The sequence below is a fragment of the Manis javanica genome, chromosome 2, assembly GCF_040802235.1.
Source record: "Manis javanica isolate MJ-LG chromosome 2, MJ_LKY, whole genome shotgun sequence".
Classification (NCBI taxonomy): Eukaryota; Metazoa; Chordata; class Mammalia; order Pholidota; family Manidae; genus Manis; species Manis javanica.
In genome coordinates, this window is record NC_133157.1 from 119,030,564 (window position 1) to 119,054,479 (window position 23,916).

The 23,916-nt window shown below is 38.0% G+C and overlaps 1 protein-coding gene across 3 annotated transcripts in view; it reads left to right on the forward strand.

Annotated features, from left to right (window-relative positions):
* The window catches only part of RSU1 (Ras suppressor protein 1), a 194,397-nt gene that overhangs the window by 91,161 nt on the left and 79,320 nt on the right, over positions 1–23,916 (forward strand). For 2 of the 3 annotated variants that reach the window (XM_073229239.1, XM_073229238.1), the window contains one exon: positions 12,960–13,092. The exons of the other annotated variant lie outside the window; for it this stretch is intronic. In XM_073229239.1, coding sequence (XP_073085340.1) covers positions 12,960–13,092 — 133 coding nt within the window. The remainder of the gene's footprint in view (positions 1–12,959; positions 13,093–23,916) is intronic. 3 annotated transcript variants of the gene reach the window in all.

The following is a 23,916-nucleotide window of genomic DNA, read 5'->3' on the forward strand; positions in this document are numbered from 1 at the left end:
ACAAGAAAGGCCATGGTTATGTTTGGGTCATGGCAAGTAAGTCCCACCTTATCAGATGGAAAGTGACTTTGGACGTCCTGTGAATGATTTTGGGTGATAAACATTTTTAAAGTACAGTCATTTAAAAATTGAAGCCATGATTTTGACCACTGTGCAGAGCCTAGTTTGTTTATCCTAGACTTCACATTTACTATTTTAAATTTGCATCATCCACTAGGGGAATGAGGCTCTTATTAAGCCAGAGGAAACCATTTGTTCCTATTTGTTGAGGTCAAATTAACCACCACACAAAAATTTTCCCTTGTGAACATCTAAGTTTCCAGGTCATGGTGACTAAAGAAAATGATAAATGTGAATAATGCATGAAATGTCACAGATAAATAATTCCTTAAGGTTGTTGGTTTGTTGTTTAAAACCTCTCTTGCTGTTTGAAAACACACTAATTAGATTTCTTTTTTTCTCCTAGCACTTTTTATGATGATAATGATAAGGAATATCAGGATAGTCTGAAATTTGACAGTAGCCAGTTGGAATTTCAGGATTCACAATGCTGTGTAAACCAGTAACAATCACAAGAGTTGCTTAGAAGGGCCAATGCCTGGAGCCAAGCCAGGGCTTGCCTAATTTGAGCTTTATTTTTTTGTAAACAAATTGATCCTCTGAAACAATTTCACACATTGAAAACGAGTTTGTTTTTGTTGATTGTTTTCTCCCTCGAGTAGAGTATCATAGTACTTTCCTTTTTTATTGTTTGTTAACTCTGATGTATTTCATATTTTTAACCCAAGACAGTTGGCTTTCCAAAAATACTGGAAACACATTCATAATGTAATCATCCTCACCCGAATCCTAAATTGTGGTATATCTCTGTTTTCTGTCTGTTATTTATAGTTAATACTTTTTCATATGCTGGAGCTGTTAAATTGTCTGACTCCTGATTTGTGGAGGGGGCTTTCTATTTTTATCTTGAGTTATATGGTTATTTTGCTTTCAGTTTTCAGGAGCCATATTGTTAAATTTTTTGAACATGTTAGTTTATGTCTTTGAACTGTGTTTGACTCTGAATTGACATTAGACAATAAGGTACTATTGCTTAATTAGTTTGGGGTGTCTTTGCCTCGTATCACTTATACTGGGAAAAAAAAGTTATATAGTGTTCTGGGAAAGTAGAAACTTAACAATTTTTTCCTACTCCCCCCACCACCCAACTATCTGTTTTTCCTGCTATAGGATGTGTTTTTTTGCTCCCCCTGTATTTCTCATGTCCTGTGGTAGGGAGTCTGTGGGTGTGTGCTTACACATACGCACTTGCACTCACGGAAATACAGAGAGTTGTGGTTTTCTTTCTGTTGCTTCTTCCTTCTGAGCTATGTCGTTAAATTTGAACGTAAGAGAAAGTAAGTTAATCAAGACACATTAGGATTATTAGTACATAACCCAAAAAACATAAGGCATTTCTTTTAGTTCAAATAATTTCGAATTCACTGGAAATTAAGTTATGGTGGTTACAGCTTCTCATACAGACTTAGCATTTGTGTCACTCACAATTCTTAATTATCTTAGTACATATTTTATATGACATAATATCTGCCATCTTACCGTCTACAACCTCTGCAGAGAGTGTAACACATGGCACCAAAGTAATAAAAATATAAGCTCTGGAGTGAGAACCAAAGCCGAAACAAGCCGTTTTTACATATAACTTCAGTTTAGGTTCTGTGGGGTAAGTTGATCCCTTACTTAACCTTTAATAAAGTTGGCTTCAAGGGTATTTATATATAAATAAAAAATAAAATTAATTTTGTTTCATACTTAGATGTGAGCAAGTACCTTGTAAAATATTACAATGACATTTAAACTTCAGTTTTAGTCCTGTTGGCTGAAAAATTGCCATACTTTTTTAGCAACTGTTTTCAAGGTTAGGCATTACAAACATAAGTTGTTGCCATTTGGGAAGGTTATTAAGATTGTTATTATTAAGATTATGCGATCATATTAACACTGAATCAGTGTATATTTGTTCGACCTTTTATCTCCTCTAAAGTTACCTAAGTCATATCCTCTTTTTACAGAATTTGGAAATTAACATTTGACAGAAGTATGGATAAGTTTTAAGGTGCATTCCCACAAACACGTTGCACCCCCGAAGATTCCCTTAATGGGCTCTTGAGCAGGTTCCATCTAAGTAATGTTACACCAGCTGTTTGTACACATGGAATTTCAAAGTGCGGTTGCAGGTGTTGGGTGAAAGGGAGCACTGTCAGATCTTATGTACACAACGAACAGAGCCTGTGCAGGGTGCTGTGGGGGTGACAGGAGATGGGAGTGAAGGTGGCATAATCCCATTGCCTTCTACCTACCACTGATTCCCAGTATAAGTGATATGAGGCAAATAGACACCCCAAACTAATTCATGTGAGACCTCTCAGAAGTGTTTATAATCATCCATAAACATTGTGAACCATGAGTCATAGCTGTTTCTCTGCCATAGTACAAAAGTTTCCATTTTTTAAAATAGGATTAATATATATGATCCTAACATCTACACCCAGGCCCTGGCACCCACCACATAACCTGTCCCTGATGGCTTGTCTGTGGTGCCCTACCAGGTCTCAAACATACTCTGCCTTTTCCTTTAATCAAAAATTTCCCTGGATAATTTCAGTTCACCTCTTCATATAGTGACTCCCCTAAACCATTCTGACTTGATGAAATTTTATTCTTTTAAAGGTAATGCTTTTTCAATGTATAATCACATGAGGTTTTACTCTTTTTAAGAACTATGTAAGTAAATGATCAATTTAAATGATAACAACAAAATCCCTTGACTCCTCTTGACTCTTGAACAGGGAAGTGCATGTCTGCTTTAACACAGCCTATTAAAAACACTATGTCATGTTAATGAAAGTGTATCACAGGCCTAACACATTACTCCCCCGGGGTATTTTAATTTAAAGAGAAGATTCCTGGAGGCAACAAGGCTTTCAACCTTAAGATATTGGTTCTGATGTTAAAATTCTGGGCCCTGTGAGGAAGATAAGGGATGTATTGCTATCTTTGCCTTCTCAGTGCTCTTTAATTCATGTCAGAAATTATTGACTATTCCAACAAGATCTCAATACATTTTTACAGTAGGAGGGACGTGTGTGTCCTGTCCTAGAAAGACCAAGGGCTTTTAAAAGGCCAAATAAATTGGCCTCTGAATCCAGCTCTGCCATCTACTACTCATGAGCCCATGGGTCTGAACCTCCCTGTTAGTTGTTGCTTTTTTTTTTAAATTAAGGTATCATTGATCTACAATCTTATGAAGGTTTCACATGAGCACTGCTTCTTTTTTTGAATGACATAATACTTTCCGTGCAAGATTGTTGTGACTACTTAAAATAGTATATGCAAAGTCCCGAAGCAGCATCTGGTACATAGTACATCCTCAACAAGTGATAGCTGTTATGATGATGGTGATGGTGAGCCTGGTAACATTTATTGGTTTGTACGGGTTTTTTTTTTTTGACATCTTTAATAGAACTGGGAGTAGTATCCAAATATCCAGGTTCTTTTTCAGTACTCTAAATAGATTTAATTATTTTCTGCTTTATTTAAAAATTAAAACTTTTTGATTTTTGAACTTTATTGAGGAATAATTGAATATATAATTGCATATATTAAAGGATACAGTGTGTGATTTGATACACATATACATTGTAGAATGATTACCAACATTACTGTTAGAAAAAAAGCAATAATTTTTTCTGAGTGTGGTCCCAGGATCAGAAACCCCATTATCCCCTAAGAGCTTGTTAGAAATGCAGACTCTCTGTCCTCACACAAGTCTTACTGAATCAAAAACTTGGGAGATTTTAACAAAGCCTCCAAGAAATTTTGATGCACCCAAGTTTGAGAACCACTGCTTTCAAAAATCTGAGAAACACAGCAAAAGGTAACTTTTGTGATCCATTGATTTAGAAATAACCGCTGTTAAGATTCTGAGTAGATTTCCTTCCAGTCTTTTCTCTGTATATGTGTGTATGTACTCACGTGTATTTTCTTCTAGTCTTCTTCCTACACATATGTGTATATGCTTATGTTTCTTTGAAAAATGTAATCATACTTTATGAGTTTTATAGCCTACTGTTCAATACAGTATTATATCATGACCATTACCCCATGTTATTAAGTTTTACTTGAAAACATTTTTAATCATGTGGCTATACATTATGCCATCCTATGAGTCCCTCATAATTTACTAACCAACCCCTTACACATTAGAGTTTTTTCCAGATATTCAGGAGGAACATAAGCAATCCTGAATTGAAGTTTGTATTCATAAATCATTGTGAATATCTGATTATTTCCTTAAGATAGATTTATCATAGGATGGAATTACTGGGTCAAACAGTATGGGCATTTTTATAGCTCTTAATATATACTGCCAAGTTACCTTTCAGAAAAGATTTGCCAATTTGTTCTCTACCCAGCCAAGTAGGGAGAGTATCCAGTCCTTAAATCCTGGCCTACCCTGGGAATTCCAGTCCTTTTGAATATGTGCCAGCTTGATCAGAGGATGTTTATGGGCTGTAAATGAAAAGGACATAACTTGACATTTCTAGTCTTTGTATCCCTTACTTTTGTATTCACAGACATAAAGGGTAGATGCAATCTTGGATCTTGTCTGTCAGGTTTTAAGGTTGTTAATTTCTAAAGTTTACTCTCCTGACTGCTGCATGCCTCTCACCTCATAAAGACTCCACATATTGTGTTGAAAAGGTATTACAACTCCCCTGAAGGCATGCTACGGAACAAAACTAACTGGATCCCCTGGTTGTGTTGGTGAGCCCATTTGCCTTGCTTGGGCTCTAGGGATTAACTAAGGACTAGAGGGCCTTCTAAGAAAAGAAAAGCAAATTGTTTCTGTCTGTTGTATCACAAATCAATTAAGTGACATTATTATTAACATTAAATCCTGCTAGGGAGGAAATTGTTGAAGGAGTCTGAATAGTAAATCCTAGAATAGCTGATAAGGCAGCCATCATATATATATACACATACACATACACACAGGTATGTTTAACTGAAACAGCTGTGGGAAGGGTGGTTTGTGATACCTTTATTGATCTTATAAAAAGTTTAGATTCTAAAACTTACTTTTTGAACATACATTTATTTTAGTTGATGTTGTATTAATAGTGACTTCTCCTGCAGTCTCTGGGGTAACTGAGGCTCCCATAGTGTTGACATTTCCAACTTCCCAAGCAGTCAGAAGGAAGTCCTGAACTTGGCCTCTATGAACTTGGTGGAAGGAGGATCAGGGAGAGGAAGACAAGATATGCCCCAGTGTACTCTGCGAGCCAATGCCAGGGTACTGTAGACAACTGCTATTTAGAAGTCTTTCGGTCTTCTAGGAAATGATACCAGTGTTCCTAAATTTTATCTTAACTCTTTAGATCACAGACCTTTTGAGAAGCTTGTGAACGAGGACTCTTTCCCCATAAAAGTGCCACGATACCAATAGAGACTTATTGTACATTCAGCTTCAGTAGGTTATGAATTCCTTGAGCGAACCTGTTTTGGCAAATTGTTTCCAAATACATATTTTCCCTCCTGTGCAGATTTCACTTAAAATACTAGTGAATCATGGAGAATATTTTATGTTTGTATAGTGCTTTCCAGTTTATAGAGCCATTGTATACACTTTTGACCCCTTCCACAATCTTTTCCATTTGTACTATTATCCTCACTTGGCAGATGAAAAAAACTGAAGCTCAGAAAAGCACAAGGATTGACCCAAAGTCTCTTGGTCACAAAGTCAGTGGATGGTACTTGGGATCAGGAGCCAGGTCTTCTGGTCAGGTCCACTGGGCTTTTGTCTGCACTTGAGAGCATCACATAAATAATGCACAGGAAATCTGGCAAGTTAAAGTAAGCTTACCTCCTACATTCAGAAGAATAATAGGAAAATCCTACATGAATACCAGGTTTAAACCATGAATTATGTACTTACCATCCACAAAAGGGGACTTGCAAGATAAAGCAACTGTGGTCCGTTGCATTGTGGGTGCCACTGCTCTGTTGCTGAGTGTTCATATTTATAAGTAACTGAGAGCCTCTTTTATTTCATGTGACCCTGGAACACAGATATCAAATGGCTGGAGAGCATCAGAGGGAAACTATGTAAAATGCTATTTTTCTTCATTGGTAAAAGGGCTTCTGGACCCATTCACACAAATCAGATGCTACTTTGGTCAGAGCCATTTGGCAGGGTATTTAAAAAAAAATTTTTTTTCTAACCTTTTAAATACAAATTGTACTCTTCCCCTGACTAGATCAGAAGAGCAACCATTTATTTATGTACCACCGTAAAGCAGCAAAGCATTGTATGTGTTAAGAGAACTAATTGTCTGTTTTAAAAATGTGTTGCCAGAGAGGCTGAGCAGACAATTGCCAGAATGACAGTGTGGCCTCGAATTCCCCACAGAATAAATTTGAGGGCTGTCGTGAGACATACCAGTTTACTTGATTGCATTGATGATGCACAGAAAGAAAAACTGCTTAAGACTTGGATTCTCAACCCTCTTAGGGCTTTCTAGACCATCATCCATAAGCATAGTGTTAACTATAGTACGATGAATCTGTTTTAAAGAAGATGCACTCCGTGTCCTCATTAGTGCACTTCATGTGTTTATATTTGTTTTTGGCATTTCTTTTCAATGCACTTTATTGTTATTTAATTATAAAAACAATCCATCTAGTAATCAGATGGAATTCTTGAAAGAGAAAATTAATAGTTTACCCTTTGTTCTGCTGGTTCAAATCTGTCCCACCTTACCTTCCCCTCTTTGAGGAGACCAACATTAACAATTTGATATGTATCCTATTTTTGCTTTTCCCTTTTTCACATAAACATTTTCTCATACACATATATGGGAGTTCTTTCTTCTGTATTTTTTTTTCAAAACTTTAACCAAAGCAAACTTAGTATACCCTTAATGTTTTTTATTATAGTATAGACCTCTTTCTAGATCAATACCTAAATAAATCTATTTCATTCATTTTAATAACAGAATATTTCATTGTAGTATGCATTATTCTGATTCTTTTCTGTTGGTGAACATTCCGGCTGTTTCCAATGTTTTATTACTGCAAACAGTTACTGTTACAATATAAGCTTCATTTTATAAGCCTTATGATCATCTTCCACTCAGTTAAGTGTGTTGCTAAAGAAGTGAAATAGTAGGAAATGTCCATCTTCAGCTATTCTCTATAATCATGCATTTCTGTAATTAGCAGCCCAGCACACAGAAATAAGAGTTGCAGAGATTTATATGTAGAACACCTCTTTATATATGGAGCAGCCATAAGTGTAGCTTTTATTTTATTTGGAGCCGTTTGTGGTCAGCCTGTGTGTGTGGATTCACTGCAGAGCAGAGGTGATCTTTCAGCTGTCATAATGTCCCATCTAGACCCTTTCAAGAAGGAATCAATTACCTGGGTTTGGGCAAATCTAGTATACTAATGATAGACGACCCAATCAGCCATGGTTTGCTAGTTTTACCTTGTTAAGACCACGGCCTTAGATTGCTGTGAGTGAGAGCCTGGCTTTTAGAGTGCATTAATTTAAAAAGCGCTCTGTGGTATTTGGGGATTAGGAAGGGAAGAAACGCTGTTTCGATGACATGAAAAATTGGCCCACATCCCCTTGATTGTTTAATATGTGATAAATAATGTTTCTGGCCATATTTTTCAGGATTTTGAGTACTCAGGACAAATTCTTAACACTGTGATTATGAAAACAACCAATTTCCATCAGTGAAAATGAGCATGTTTATTAATGGGGTTACAGTTGCCTATTGCATTCAATCACATTTATAACCAGCAAGGTGAATAATTGTTTTCTATGATTTACTGTTTACAAAATTACGGTTGCATGGCAATGCTTACTGTACTAGAGACTTTGGAAAGAAGCATATGTGGTCCTTTTGCAGGTAATAAAATGGAAAATCCAATTTGCAATTGCAGAATAAGCCTCTGAGTGATATATGATCTTCATAGCAGCATTGGTCACGGGGTCATTGCTAATCACGGTGCGGGCTGGCTTCCCCTGTGGCCGGGCCTTCCCACTGAAGAGTGAGCGGAGTGAATCTATGTCTGGGAGCCAGCCAGCGTGTCTGTAGATGCACCACTTTCTAGCTTATTAGATCCTCTTTGTCACAGTGCTTAATCCTGCTGCCTGATCCTTGTTAGAACACCACCAGAGTGCTGCTTGGGCTTCTAAGAAAGGAGATGGCTGAAGGCTGCTAACTAGACGCGCTGAAGCGTGCAGCAGTGGGGCAGCCGCAGCCTGGCGGGCGGGCTGAGATGCTTCCTGCGTCTTATTACTTAAAAGGGAACCTACCTCAGACAGCTGATGGATGAGCTTTGCTGAGGCAAGGGTAACTTGTTGCTAAGCCAGTATGAGATGGGTGTCATCTTTTCACACAGTATAATGGCCTAGCTTTACTCTAATTATATAAACCCTCTTCTGAAATGACTGTGTCCCGGCTGGCGCTCAGAGGACTAAGGAAGCCAGAGACGGACAGCCAGCTGGGAGGATTACAGCTGCACAGAGGCAGGTCTTGTGTCATCCACCAGTGACATTAAGTCGGGGAACAAATCAGCCTGTCCGGTTACACTGAGGCTGGTTACGACTCTGGAGAGTCAGCACACACTTTGGCTTGTGTGGTTTCCATCTCTGTCATCAGTGATGGTCAGCTGCTTTAAGGTTTGCTGTGGACACAGTTCTTTGTTAAAAAGAAAGCACGCATCACCCACAAAGCTATTGTTTTGGGTCCTTCCCCCACCCAGTAACCTGAATCATTCTTTCCTCCTCTGATCCCTGGTTCTGGTAGCTTCATGAGGCATCTGTGAATCTGATGTAGTAGCATATTTGATACTAAAAGACACAAATAGGGGTGGGGAGGCAAACCCAGGCCCCTTCCTCCTCCAGCTGGAGTGTACAGATATTTGAAGTGATGTAAATGAAAATGCCCAGGAATAGCCTGTAGTCCTTTCTGTGTACTGCAACTTTGAGACATCATATGAGACATTTTTTCCCCATCTAGCTCATCCAGGGCTTCCTGTATGCTCCAGTTAGCAGATGTTTATTAGCAATCCCTAGTGCCTCTTCTGTCTCCACAGACAGCATGTAAATAGAGACATTGCCAGGGCTTGACAGATCTCTGGGGGGTTAGGGGCTTCAGACAAAGGGCCCAGAGAATATGGCTGACCTTTCTTGGCATTATTCCCCTAGGTCTGTCTTCCATGCGTGGCAATCAGGGAGCACAGAACTTGCTTATTATTGTCTGAGGATTGCCACTAAAAGGCTACATGCTTAGTAAGGGGCTGTTAATAAGTTAACAGGAGACTGTATACATCCCAAAGAGGCTATATGGGTTGTCAGTGGTAGAATGCAGGCCCTTCTTTCCTATAACAATGTACACCTGTACCTTAAGTTCAGGGACAATCCATTCAAACTTTTCACTCGTGATATACTGTACTTTTGGATTATTAAGGCAACCCTGGACTCTGGTGGAGGGAAGTTTGTGATGCAGCCTGGGGAAGAAGAGTCATCTTTCTGTCACTGTCCTGTAGAAGTCATCCCTGGCAAATTAGGAATAGCTGAGGCTTGTCTGTGGGGTCCTTCCTAGAGCCTTTCCTGGTCTGCATGCTCTCACACTGACCAAGTGCCCTGAGAATTCAGCATGGTGAGAGGTGCTTTGTGCTGCAAATACAGTTACCACTAAAGTAACTTCTTCCCCCCACCCCCCCAAAAAAGGTGGTTTTCCCATGATCCCCCATCTGAATCAGTCCATCACAGAGGAAAGTGATCCAGAAGAGTTAATTTGTGGTAATACATGAATGAATGATGGAGAGTCCTGAGTGCTTGCTTGTTCAACAGAGAGAATAAAAATTTTTACCCATTAGAAATTCAGAGTGTATCTCTCATTAGAATAAGCAATATTGGGGGAAAAGAAGAAAAGATAACTAGGGCAGAGAGATTACCTTTGCTTGGGAATTGGTTTGCTTCCTTATGCAATTTATGCTTTTCTTTTCCTCTTACTCGTTTTGGAATACATATATTTCTCCAAAGATCGCAGTTAATATTTTTCACTGTTGATTCCATGCTTATGTCAGTGGGCAGGACTTGGTGGCAGGAAGGTGATGATATGCTTATTATTGTATTTAAGGAAATGTGTTCACCTCTTGTGCCTCCACCCCCAACTTATCCGTCAGTTGCTATACCCTGGTTACTATTGTCTGATATGTAGGCCCTGCCCTCAGCGTGGCCATGCTTCCCGAGAACAGTGGGCCATTTATACACTGTGCATTTAAAAGAGGACACTTCAGAAGTACAGGCTTGTGTTTAAATGAAAGACTTTCCAAAAATTTCTATTGTATTCATGTTTAAGAAAAGCAGAAATTGGAAATAAAAGAATAAGAGAATTAATAAGACCAGAAAAACATGGTAGAGAAGACATACAGTATCACAGATGTGATCCTGTGAGAAGGTAAGAATTATAACACAATTAAATGATCTTGGTTTCATTCTTGGGGAGCTAACTCCCCTCCCCAAATAAAAACAAAAAAAGGACAATTGGCAGCCTGTCATTGACAGGGTCACACTCTGGTGAGATACCACTAGGCAGAATACAGGCAACTCCTGAATTTTCATATGCCTTGACAGTTTTCTGACTCATGTTTTAGAGAATAAAGCCCATGAATTTACCAAATGATTTAATATCTGATTAATGATGTCTAACCATTAAGATGTGGAAATTGACAATATTGGAGAGAAATGTATCTGCTTATTTTTTAACTTAACACCAACAGATTCTAAGTAGCTTTGGAAAGATTATGGTGAATTACTCACTCGTAATATTTAGTAATATCTTTTCTTCAAAAGCATTTTATGAAATTATAATCACTTTTATGTTGGTCTCTTCTCCATTTTTCTGACTTACTGGTTACAAGTTCATATAACAAAAAGAAGGCAGATTCAAAATAGCAATTATTTTGTTTCATGAAGAAATAGTACATCATCTTTCTAATAGAAATGTTCATTTATCTTTTCATTTCTAGAGCTTGGCTCAGCTAGGAATTTATGAGCTTCATGGTACTTGCCTCCCAGAATGTGTTTTCTTCATCCTGAGTGATCATTTATGACAAACTTGGCAGTAGAGTCTCAGAACAGGGCAAAGAGGTTACCTTGAATGTGTTTTGGGAAGAATAATTGCTGGGTGTCTGTTCAGGTAACCTTCAACTATAGACCAGGGGTCTGAAGATGGTCTTGCTCCATGGAAGTTTTAGGCAAAGGGCTTCAGTGAGTCTGCTGTCCAGGACTGTGCTGCTTAACTTCTCTGTCCCCATCTCTTCCAGAGGCCAGCATGTTAGAGGAAGCTCTTTCACACACCACCATTTCCATTTTTACATTTACCAAACAGGGAAAAAGAAAAAAAGTCAACTGATCAGCAGTAGGTGATATTTAGGCACTGTGTTAGGGTAGGCAGTTAGATAGACATGGGCAGGACGGGAGAAAGAAGGGTGGCAGACCACCCAGTCTCAGCCTAGAGACCGCCCTGTCTCCTGTAGACTAACCTCTTTGCGGTTCAGCACAAACTGATAAGCAAAAGATATGGGTCACTGGGACTTCCCGAGTTTTGGAGCATAACCTGTCTGCTAATAACCCTTAGGCCATCATAATACCATCATTATGTAATTTACATTGCCGTTTGCCCCCACTGTGGGTTTCACTAAGGTGCTCATGGAAAAAATGAGAAACACAAATTTGCCAAGAGGCTGAGGGAGAGGAACCAAGGCAGATCCAAAGGATGATGTAAGAATGACAGAATGGGAGGGAGGAAACCAAATAAATCCCCATAAAAAGACAATGTAAATCCTGGCTGGCAGCTACCCACCCTTGAGGTCAGCCTGATCTCCTGTCTTTGGAGCATACTTTCCTTTAACTTTGCTAAATAAAAAACTGTCTGCAGCTTTAACTCTCTATCCAGTCTCTCGACTGAATCTTTTCCTTCAAGAAGACAAGAACCAAGGAATCCCACAGCCCACTGCCCTGTAACATTTGGTTGCGTTTTTAATGCTACCTTCCTTAACTCATTCTTGGTTAATCTAGATTGAATGTAATCTGCTAGCTTCACCAGACATCACAGAAAGAATTAGTTTTGCAGAAGCCTTAGGTTCAAATTCCCAGTTGGAGATTTTCTAATCTCGGACATATTACTTAATTTCACCAAGTTTCCATTTCTTCACCTATAAAGTGATGTTAATTACTGACTTTAGAGATTGCTGGAGAATCAAGTGAGGAAATCCTTTTTAAAAGTGCCTAATGAAAGGATAAAAGCTTTACAAATGTGAGTTTCTGTCCTCCCCATGTTAATAAGATCCATTTAGTGCTGATTCTGAGATGTGCATATAGTACCTGAGTAATGGCAGTAATACTTTTTATTTGGGCAATGTTCTCATCTTCCTTCTCACATGTTCTACTTGATGCAAAGTGGTGTTGATAGGATTGGGTTTAGATCAGATTGGACAATGGTGATGCACATTGTCAAGACAGACTTTCAGGAGGTTCTGATATGATCATTTCTTTCAATCTTGAGTGGGTAATTTTAGTCTCTCTAGCAAACATCTGGAAAAATAAAGCATATGCTATATTTGCAAGAATTCCTTTCAAGTTTACTTACTTCTACTTCCTTCTTTCCTTTCTCCCTTTCTTTGTTCCTAATTTCTGGGGCCAGGGTACTATAACTAACATTGTATACCACTGATGACTTGGGGTAAGAAATTTTTTAAAAATCACCTGAGCCAAAAGGTACTCAGGGTGGTTGTAGTCACTGGGTAGAACTTCTTAGACCTGGTTTGTATTGGATGAAATGACCTTCACCTTTTTTGTCCTTCCATCTTTTCAGGAAACTTGGATTTAACTGGTCAGAAGCAGGTTTTCAAAGCAGAGAACAACCCCTGGGTTACCCCTATTGCTGATCAGTTTCAACTTGGTGTTTCCCACGTTTTTGAATATATCCGTTCTGAAACATATAAATAGTAAGTAGACTATGATTTTCTAAAATACTATGCTGTGGTGTTATAGTATTTTAATTACACAGTTTTAAAATGTCATGTGACATTGTCATAGTGGTGCTAGTTAGTTCATAGCATTTTAAAACATTTCGTTAATAACTACATTTAGTAATTGTCTCTGTTATTTATAGATTATTTTTAATTGGCATTTTCAGAAGGAATTTATACCAATTTTGTTAAGAAGATTTTCAAGGTATTAAATGAGATGAATATTCATGGCCCCAAGGAAATTCACCAGGCATATTAAGTTCAGAATGTAACTTTTTTCTCCTTTGAATGCAAAGAATAGCAAATGTAATGAACAAAATTGTTAAGTAGTTTTTTTATGAAATCAGGAGAGCATACTAGGAAAGCATCATTCTATTCTTTAGAAGCTTTTACTCTAGTGAGATGGTAATCTAAGAGAAAGAGAAAAGGCAGAAAAAGAGGAGGAGGAATCAGCTAGCTTAAGTCACAGCATCAAAATCCCTCAAGTTCTTGTCTCAGGTCAAGGGCGACTGTGGGAGCCAGCCATAAAACCTAGCTCTTTCCACACTTTTCTTCAGTATGCTCGAGTGGGAGGGAAGTCCTCCATCCCCACCTGCTCTGTGGTTGTTCTGTCTTCTGTCATTATTTTATCTTCATCCCAAACTCCCACCCCAAATTGAAATCATCCTTTATCTCAAGAGTTCAAATGATCGCTAGGGCTGATAACTACCAACCTCTAGTTTTAAGCAAATATAAAAATATAAAACAATCCATACTGAAGTTTAATCTGTGTTTGTACCTACTGCCAACTTTTGAGAATTGAATAGCTCAGCTTTTAGAGACTAGATGGAAGATCATTGAAGGTCATGTTTAGTTAGGAGTCTGCTTTTCTTGGCATCAGGAAAATTCGCCTGCTCAGCACAGACCCCATGAACTAGGTGCTGAGCAGCAGGCCTGTACTGTCTGACATAGCAGAATTCCTGCCTATAAACTGCCAGTGGGTCTCTATAGCCCTCTTTCCCAAATACCATGTGCCTGGTCACACATCAAGGGCTTGGTGTGGTCCTATTCCCATCTGACATGATTGCATAGGAGATGAGCTTAAAAACAATGGCATTAAAAACTAGACTAAAATTGCCAAAATGATATCTTCACATAGGAAAACAGCTTTGAAACATGGTTTAGATTTCTTTTAAGATAATACTCTGACATTTACCTTATATCTTAAGACTTACCTTAAGAGTAAAATGAGAGAAGTTTAGAATGTGTGTTGTTTCATGAGTCACATAGTTATGTGTAATTATTATAGATACATAGTTTCTTTAAATATGAATGTAGCTCTGCCTTGGAAATTAGTTTAATTGATTATGAAAATGTGTGGAATATAATTGCAAATTAGCAGATTATTCATTTTGTTCCTTTAAAATTGTTAATCACTTCTATCATTGGTTTTAGTTAGAGGTCTGATTTTTTTAGTAAATGGGAGGCTACATAGAGCTTGGATTGTAAGTTATCTCTTTAGAAAATCATTGTGTATATTTTAACCTACAGAAAAATATACAAACAAGCTCCTGCTAATCCAGAATTAGAGGAAATATTCTTTATTATTCTGGTTAACCATTTTTTATTTTATCATACATTAATTTATAATTTACAGAGAATTAGAATATGTGGTATATGAAAGTGCTTCTAATTTTAATTCCATTTTAAAAGATTAAATTGTGGGGTTATAGATTTTTGTGTTACCTCAGAATCACTATTAGGCAATTAATCACCATTATATGCTGTTACAAACTTATGTTCTTGAACATGGTTAGGATTTTGGATGAATGAGAGGGATGTTGTTTTTATTGAGTTCATTGGTAGACTTTTTTGAAAGGGAATTTATGGCACATTTTAATCAGTAACCTATTTGATGCATATATTCTTATTTCTTTTATGAGCATCCTGTCTTTGAAAATCAGAGTAATCTAAGCAATTTGTCTCCCAACTTACTTTTTCTGTGCTGGATTTCCTCTGGAGAATTACATTACTTAAATATAGTTAAATCAACATTAAAAAGCTTAAGTAAGCATAGGAGAGCTGTTGTCCCCTTTGTAGGTACCCTGCTCACTGTTTTTAGAGAAATCAATGGGAGCCTTGCTGGAAGATCACACTTACCAGGCATTCAAGGGCAGGGACTCTTGGTGGCGTCCTTCAAACTTGTCCCCCTCTGTCCTCCTTGGGAAAGAGAAGAATGCTCACCACTTCCTACATTTCAGATTTCTGTCTATCTTCCACTCCTTTATCAAATATATTAGCCAAACTCATTGACTATAAGCTAAGTAAGACACAGTGTCAAACTCTGTCTTTTCTAAAAAGTTCTTATGCAGAAATGCCATCACTGTGTTTTACTGACTTTTAAATGTAAGGTCCTCATTTACAGAAATAGACATATCTTAGTATATCCTTATGTAACTAGAACCCAACTTAATTCTCCAATTTTTTAAGCAGCAACTTCATAATTAGAGGATTTCAGTATCCGTCCTATTTGAAAAAAATATTATTCTCATTAGCAAGTACATGACTACTTTTTTAAAGCTGATTTACAAGTTACTTTCAAGAAGGGAACTTACTCGTTATACTCCTGTTTTTACAAAAAGGCAAATTTCACATCAGTATCTTCCTCTTTTCTAAATCCTGTAGTTTCTAATCTTCACTTCCTTGTCTCTTTTATATATAAGTCATACACACCTCTTTCCATAAAAATCCTTTTTTTAAAAAAAAATCTGTTGATTTTAGAGGAGAACATAATCTCAGTTTTGTTTTGGCACTTACAATGCCAGTGAGTCTCCTTCCTTTTTTTTTTTTTTTTTTTTTTTTTTCCATTTTTCTAACCTATTGACCCATTAGTTGAAGGAGAGCAGCAAAGGATGTAGCAGCATGTTTCCTTTTCATTCAGATCTGTGGTCAACTTTCACAGCGACCTTGGTGTTCTAAGTACATTTTAGAACACCAGAGGCTTCCTTAGTCTAGGGCTCTGACAGAGGAAGATGGATTATCTCTAATGAACTCCAAGAGGAGATATGGGCATGTGAAACAAAACAGTGAAGTCAGTGTTCAGGAAGAATTAAAATACTTTGAGATGATTTACTTTGATGAAGATAGGAACTAGTGCAGTGAAGCAGGAAGAGACGTGGGTAGGTGTGGCTGGGAGGATGAGAAGGTATCATTCTGCAAGAGTCGCTCTTTTGAGCACATTCTGGGCATTGATCATGTCCTCCCCCTCATTTCTCGGGGAGATTGCTCTTTGTTCTTGTATCATACTTCCAGCAAAGGGAACACACTGGGTGGTGCTTTACCTTGCCCCCGTTCATTGTAAGTTATTCCCTCTGTTAAAGTAAAATAAAATTTGCTCAGATTGTTGAACATAAAATGCTGCAAGCACGTTAGTGTTTCTGAACTATTGTTAGGTTAAACAGTCACTTCTTAACTTTCTGTTTTGTGCTTGTTTTCTCCTTGTTTGGCCTCTTTTATTTCTGTGAAGCAGAATTATAATAGAAGAGTCACCACTTAAGTTTCCAAAAGGTAGGTTTTTTTTTTTTTCCCCAGACAAAGTCAGATTGGAGTCAGGATCCTTGACAAGATTCTTTGTGAAAGGGAGTAACTCACACTTTTCACATTTCCGTCAAGGAAGGTAGATAGGAACCGCAAGCCATTTTAAAAGCTGACAAGGTAACTCTTAACAAAAGAAGAGGTTTGACAAATGTTAGGCTGAAAATGTGTTGGTTGAAAGAGACATTTGGAAAACAGGCATCCTTGTGAAGGCTGCAATTTGTGAGGCACAGCAGTCCTAAAAGCCTCATTTCCAGGGTGGCATGACTCAAAGGATGCTTCCCATCATTCTCCCTGTCTTGTGACTTTCTCTTCCCTCTAGAGAAAGGTACCAACTCACTGGCCTTTTATTGTGTTTTTTAATCTTACAAGAAGACTGGCCATACTATTATTCATGTTTGTTAACAGAAACATTTTAACAAAGCAGTGCTTGGTGAATGGTGGGCAATGATGAGAAAATGCTGGCATTTTCTCTTCACTAGAAATCAAGCAAAATCAATCATCCTATTTGATTTGTAAGGAAGAATACTTTTTATCTGCTCGTTATTATTTTCTCAAATTTGACTTGTAGAATTAAAACTAAGTAGTTTTCTTTTTTTCTGCATTGTGTGCAAACCTATTTTGGCTCTAATGGACATAAATGGGCTCTACTAAACAATTACCATATCCTCTAGTATCTGCGGAGTTAGAGCCTAGAAGAACCTTAAATAACAGAGATACATCTGGTCTACCAAAAGGCTGAAGCATTTCAAGTCTGATAGGCCATCCTGTCATTTTAAGATAGCCCTTTGCACAAGGGAATCATGTCTAACAGAACTCTCCAAACCTTACTATTTTCGGTGAAATATAAATAGATGTACAGAACAAGCAGATGGTTTTATAAATATCTTTAAAGGATAGAGGGGGTTAAACTGCCTGGACCTTTTTAGCATTATTGAGTTTTACATAGTGACAATAGGTATGTAGAACAATGTAGACTTCTTTTTCATTACAGTGTCAGAAAATAGCTCAAATTAAGCCAGAGAAAAACAATATTTCTTTGTAGTAGACATGAAAATGAAGAGCCATTTTTCCCCTACAGCTTTTGACATAAAGATTATTTTTATTTTTTGAAAATTGGCTATGTATTGTGTTTCTGGTAGGTTATATTTCCTTTATAGATGCTACCTATGTGTACTGGTTCTTTTTTTTAAGTTAATAAATGTATCATCACTTTTCCTCCATAATACAAATATGATTCAAAGTCCTGACACCTCTGGACCTATTTGTATGCAGGTACATTGCATTTAACTAACATTGCTTAGAAATGTATCAAAGAGAAAAGGGATGCCCATAAAATATGTTATATTTGTGTAGTATTGTATCATATCCCTTATCTAATGTTCACTTTAAATGATAAACTTAGATAACATTCATTTTTCCAGTATGTTACCAGTGCAAATGGTGGAAGAATGTTTATTCCACTGAATAGATGTAAGTTATGATCTGATAGCAACTGCTGATCTTCTACTTAGCCATTCACCTGTTTCTGTGGCCACCAGCTATTAATTGCCCTGGCAAATTAATCCCATGCTTATTAATAGGAGGAAAACAGACCATTTGAGAAAGAGTACATAGTGGTTGTCTTTTTGCTCAGTTTTGTTGATAGATTGTTTAACATACATTTGAAAAGATTTTTGCTTTTCTGCTTTTTAACTTGTTTAGCACTATGATTCAATTGTACCTCAGAGGTCATTAGTATTTTTCCTTTTACATTGTGCATGTTCACAATGTCTTCAATACATAGTTTCTACAAGGCCTTTTAAAGCTTTTCTATAATGTTATATAGCTCATGCAAAATGGTTCAGCTTTTTAAGTGGAGGATGCCTCCCCCTTGGCATTTGCAGTGCACCTGGATTCTGGGAGTTAGATTAGGCATCCTGCACCCCCTAGACCTATGAAGGTCAGGGTGAACTTTGCCAGTTTCAGTAGACTAGCTGGTATTCCTGAAGGCATTTGGGAAACCTCATCTTATCCATATTCTGAAATGTTCTTCACCCTGTCCTGCCTTAGATACAAATTTGGACAATGGCAGATTTGGACAATGTGCCTCCATGGCCACATTCATTCTGTGGTCCTCTATTGTCTGGTCATGCCTACTGTGCTGCCCTGCAAGCTCTGTGGGGACCTGGGGAGGCCGGATTTGACCAATGAATAGGGGCTCTGTCAGGCTTTCTGAGATTTCCTCAATGAGTGGTTCACTTGGCACTAAAGAGTTGGGAATAAATATAGAGGGGAAAATGGGGAAAAAACACAACTGCTACATCAGAGGGAGAATGATGTTTATTCTGAATCTCATTCTACAAAGGGCTTTTTACATGTGAATTTAAAGAACAGAACAGTCATGTCTCTCTCCCCAACCCTTTGTCTCCTCTTCATTTGTATGTGGACCATCCAGTTTGCATTCAGCCTGTAGCCCTACTGTACAACATGATACATCACAGTATCCATTTAAGGTAAACAGAATATAGAAAATTTTTACCACTTAGCAGAGGAAAATAAACATTGGCTAGACTTAGTCTACTCTTCATAAAGGAAATGTGTCAGGTTACTTTCTCTTCAAGAGGAGCTATTTTGAGTTCCATTTTTAGATGATATTCACTTGATCTAACCATATTGAACTATTGAATATTGACCTACTTGCTGAAGTGAAATTGGTCAGCTCTACATATTGATAACTTTTATTAACTCCCAGTAGTCTTAAAGTTCAATGCTTGTGCTTTCTATCCAGCAAAGATGAATTATTGCCTGCATTTGCTGCTTTTATTTGAGAGATAAATTAATAAGTGGCGCTTTTATAATCAAACAAAGCTATCTGTAATTTCTATTCTTTACACAGTAATATCTAGTTTTATTACATGCCGGCTTTTCATTGAACTCTAATATCTTCCTGGTTGGGTATTGCTGGAACGATTTGTGTGTGTAATTTTTGGCAGTTAGGGTTCTTCTATATTGTCTGGTATTTTGGTTTAGAATGCGTAATATTATGAAAGGCGTTTCAGTCAATTTCATTAGATAAAAAGTTTAAATGTGAGTTATGTTCACAGGCTTTGTGGACACTCCACTTTATTTGTCAAACATAGATGAAATACCTTTCCGTATTCTGTCGTGTTTGTGTATTATGTCATGTGTGTTTGTAAGACTCATGTTATAAAAGGCTTGTGATCAAGAAAATATTGTTTTCCACCATAATAGTTAATTCTTAATAGTTTCACTTGGAACATACACAGTTAAATTACCTTCAAAATGTACATTCCTTTTATTCTCCATCCAGTTAAATGGTGTTTGTTTAGAGAGTAAATTATTATTGGGGTTTTGGTTATTTTATATAGCATGTTTACCAAATAAGCACCCTGGTGTTTTTGTATTTTGGTTTTCTTTTTTACTGCAGATATCTAATTTTGTGAGGTTTGGGCTATTTACACCACCCAGCAGACATGTGTTGTCTCATTGTTCTAGAGTCTGCAAGTCTTAGATTAAGGTGCTGCAGGGTTGGTTTTTTCTGAGGGCCCTGAGGGAAGGAAGGGTCTGTTCCAGGCCTCTTGTCTGTGGCTTACAGACGGCTCTCCTCTTGCTGTCTCATCACATGGCTTTCCCTCTATGAATGTCTGTTCTGATGTATAATTTTCCCCTTTTTAGAAGGACACCAGTCATACTGGATTAGGACACTCCCTACTGACTTCATTTTAACTTAATTACCCTGGTAAAGACCCTATCTCCAAATATGGTCACATTCTGAGGTACTTGGGGGTTAGGACTTAAATGAATTTTGTTGGGCGGGAATACAATTCATCCCATAATGCTGTTGTTACTCAAATACCCAGAAATAGCATTCATTTGTCTTTCAATTTTTTCTACCACTTCTTCTTCCCTGTCTTTTTCCACACTCTCCACAGCTTGATGGGTAGGGATATTCTGTTCATCAGTGAGCATGTTTAAATGACTCCATAAGGCTTGACCTACCCACCCTCCTGCCATGCCTCTCAACATGCCGAGCTTTTGGAGTTATTGCACATTCATCCAAAACATTCAGATTCACCCTGTTTCACTTGAGGGACGCTTTGGATCAGCTCTTGTTCTTGGCAGAGGGGTCACTGTTTTTATGTCTAATCTTTTCTAAGAATGGACCATGTAAAAACAGAACCTGGTTAGAATTTGCAGATCCCTTGGGAATGAACAGCACAAAACAAACCCTCCTGCTTTGTTATATTTGGCTAGAAAATTCAAGAAGGGAGGGCTACTTAGAGCACCAATCATTGGACCCCTGCTTGCTTGCTTTCACAAGGATCCTGTGGAGGGAAGCTGCCATGTGAAGGGCCTTGTGCCCCTGTCGGCTTCATGCAGTGGGATGCATGCTATAACCTGAGGTATCCTCTCTCTGGGACGTTGTGGTCCTGAGTGTAGCTACTGGTGTTTTGCTCTGTAAGGTGTCAGGGATTTCCTGTCCTATCTTGGGAGTTCCAGCAACCACATCTGGAGCCCTTAGAATTTTGTTTCATTTTTTTCCTACCTTGTCTCTGGTGATCTCTGGAGTCTTAACGAGCAAGATCAAGACTACTAATAATGGCACAGAATTCTCTTCTCATGTAATTAAAGCTAGTTTGCTTCCTCAGCACAGAGAGAGACATCAGAGACAAAGTGAGCCTTTTCATACAGTGTACCAGGACACAAAGTACTCGGCTGTGAAGCTCTGAGGAAAAAGATGGGCAAGTAAGATCTGTTCTTAGAGTTCCGGTCCTAGCCGTGGCTGCTAGTTCCAGGCTGTCCGTGGCAAATGGCCTCATCACACCTTCTCAGCTTCCCCATCTTCAAAGGTAGTGGTTCAGATTAGACTGTGTCTGAGAGTGGTCCCAGCTGTGATTTCTAATTCTTAGTTCTTTATTTCTCTGGGAAACATTTGTATCATCTATATCAATTCATTATTTTTTAAATTTAGTTTAATTCTTGAATTTGCCCCACATCTGGATTTACTTGATTGATTTTTTTTTTAAAGGCAACTGAAGATAATGATGAACCTGAATATAAATTGTTACAGGAAAATGGATACAATATAAAATTACCAGATCAACCTTTTTATTCTATATTTTATGGAATACCTAATATATGTTTGGCAGTAACTTATTCGTACACATGAATTCTTGACACTTTCGATTCTTCAGACTTATTAATCAGTGTAGTCAGCACCAGAGCAATTTTATGAGACTCACCAGTCATCAAAAATTTATTATCAGATAAATCAAAGAAACAACGAGCATCTTAATAGGGTAGAGAAAGTGGCATGTAAAGGAGCGTTTAAGACTGTGCTTTTTGTCAGCTGTGTGTTATATTTACAACCAGTATCAGAGAACTTACTCATAATTTCATGCAGAGTCAGCTGGGTGATAGTTATCTTTTTAGGTTAAAAAAAACCCTCTTCTCTTTGTTATTCTCCAGTAGAATATTATGTTTGATGTAACTGTAAGACCAGGGATGCTAAATATACAGAAAATAGGAAACATGGTGTTCTAATGGTAAACTTACAGCATTTTTTTTAAAACCATATAGCTGCATTTTCTTGGGAAGTGCATTACAGTTGTTATCCAAAGTTAAGAACTGTCAAGTTTAGTCCTTTCCTTTAGAACAAGGTTGCTAACCTTGAACTGTTTAAATGGTATGGGGAAATGACAGTAGGCAAATATACTTTTTTTTGTGGTCGGGCTCCATGTGTACCTTTGGATAAATATGAGATACAGGCTTATGTCACCTGTAGTCCTGGCACTATTGCTGACACCATTCTGAAGGTGTAGGAAAGACTTGGATCTTCACTGTGTGAGATGAGCCACATGGAGGAGAGTTTTTCCATTGTCCTAGCCCCGTCCTGAGTGACCAGCATCTCACTGTCCTTGGGACAGAAGGCCCATAGCAATGGGCAGAGTCGGAGCTATGCCCTGCAGAGTTTTGATATAGATCCACTGGGAATGGGCCCCAAAAGACAAAGCTGGGTTATTGCCCATCCAGGATGCAACCTGCTTTCCACCTCCACTCTCTGTAAGTGCTGTTCTCTCTGCCTGCAAATTACATAGTCTCTTCCCACATTTACATGTTGAATGTCCAGGTGTTCTTCAAGGATCAAATTAAATCTTACTCCCTCAGAGACCTTTGTTTCTGAGTGTTTCCCTACTGTCCACCTACTCTAGATCTTTCTTTCTTCAGAGCCTTTACTTTTCTTTAGTAGCAATTGTAATAATAATAAATTACTGCATATTTACCACATGACAAATACTGTGCTAAACTCATTATATGTGCTATTCATTGTTTTATAACTCAGTATTTAGTTCTGTAAATACCACCTATGTTGGGGGAAGGAGGTTAAATACATGTTTTTCTACCATAAGAGACTGTAATCTTTTTGAAAGTGATACTTAAGATTCCTTCCCGACTGGTCTTTGCATGTGCCATGCCCTCAGTGTCTTATATAAGTAACCTGTCATATGCAGGAACCTCTGATAGGTTGCCCTGATTTCTGAAAGCAAAAACCATTCTGGCACCCATAATAAGCCAGGTTACCATTCTTTGTTTTTGCTGTTGCATGATAAACAATACTGTAGGCATCAAAATGCATTCTCAATGTATAATATCAAGTGAAGATTATGTGTTCCCATTATTCTTTTATTGTTTGAATAGATTTCTTTTTACCACACTTTTCTCATATTGGAAACAAAACAGTTCCTTAACTTCACGAATAAAAGTGTTATGTGTGAAGGGATGCCTTCCACTACATGCACTCACAGGCTCTGCGGTCCTTTTATGTGCCTTTGTCTATCAAGAGTGTGTGTCCGGGGCATGTGGAGTGTGTCATGGGGTGTCTAAGGGTGCAGAGGCTATGCTAACCTGTAGGCTAGTCAGGTGGTTATCTCTAGGCAGAGAGGTGAAGGCACGCCCTCCTCACTTTTTACCGTTTGGACCTATTCAGTGATCGGTTTTATACATGGCTTCACTAGTTCATAGAAAAAAGGAAAGTACAACCCATAGGGCCCATGAAGTTCAGGAAGAACTCTCCCAAAATGTAGCTGCATAATTGGTTTTGTCTCCTGAGAGGTCTGCTTTCCATTCGTTTGCCTGGATTAGTGGGACCCCTTATCAGTCTCTCTGTAACCAGGTACACCTAAAACCTTCACAGGATGTCACCTCCTAACATGTGTCCTGAGT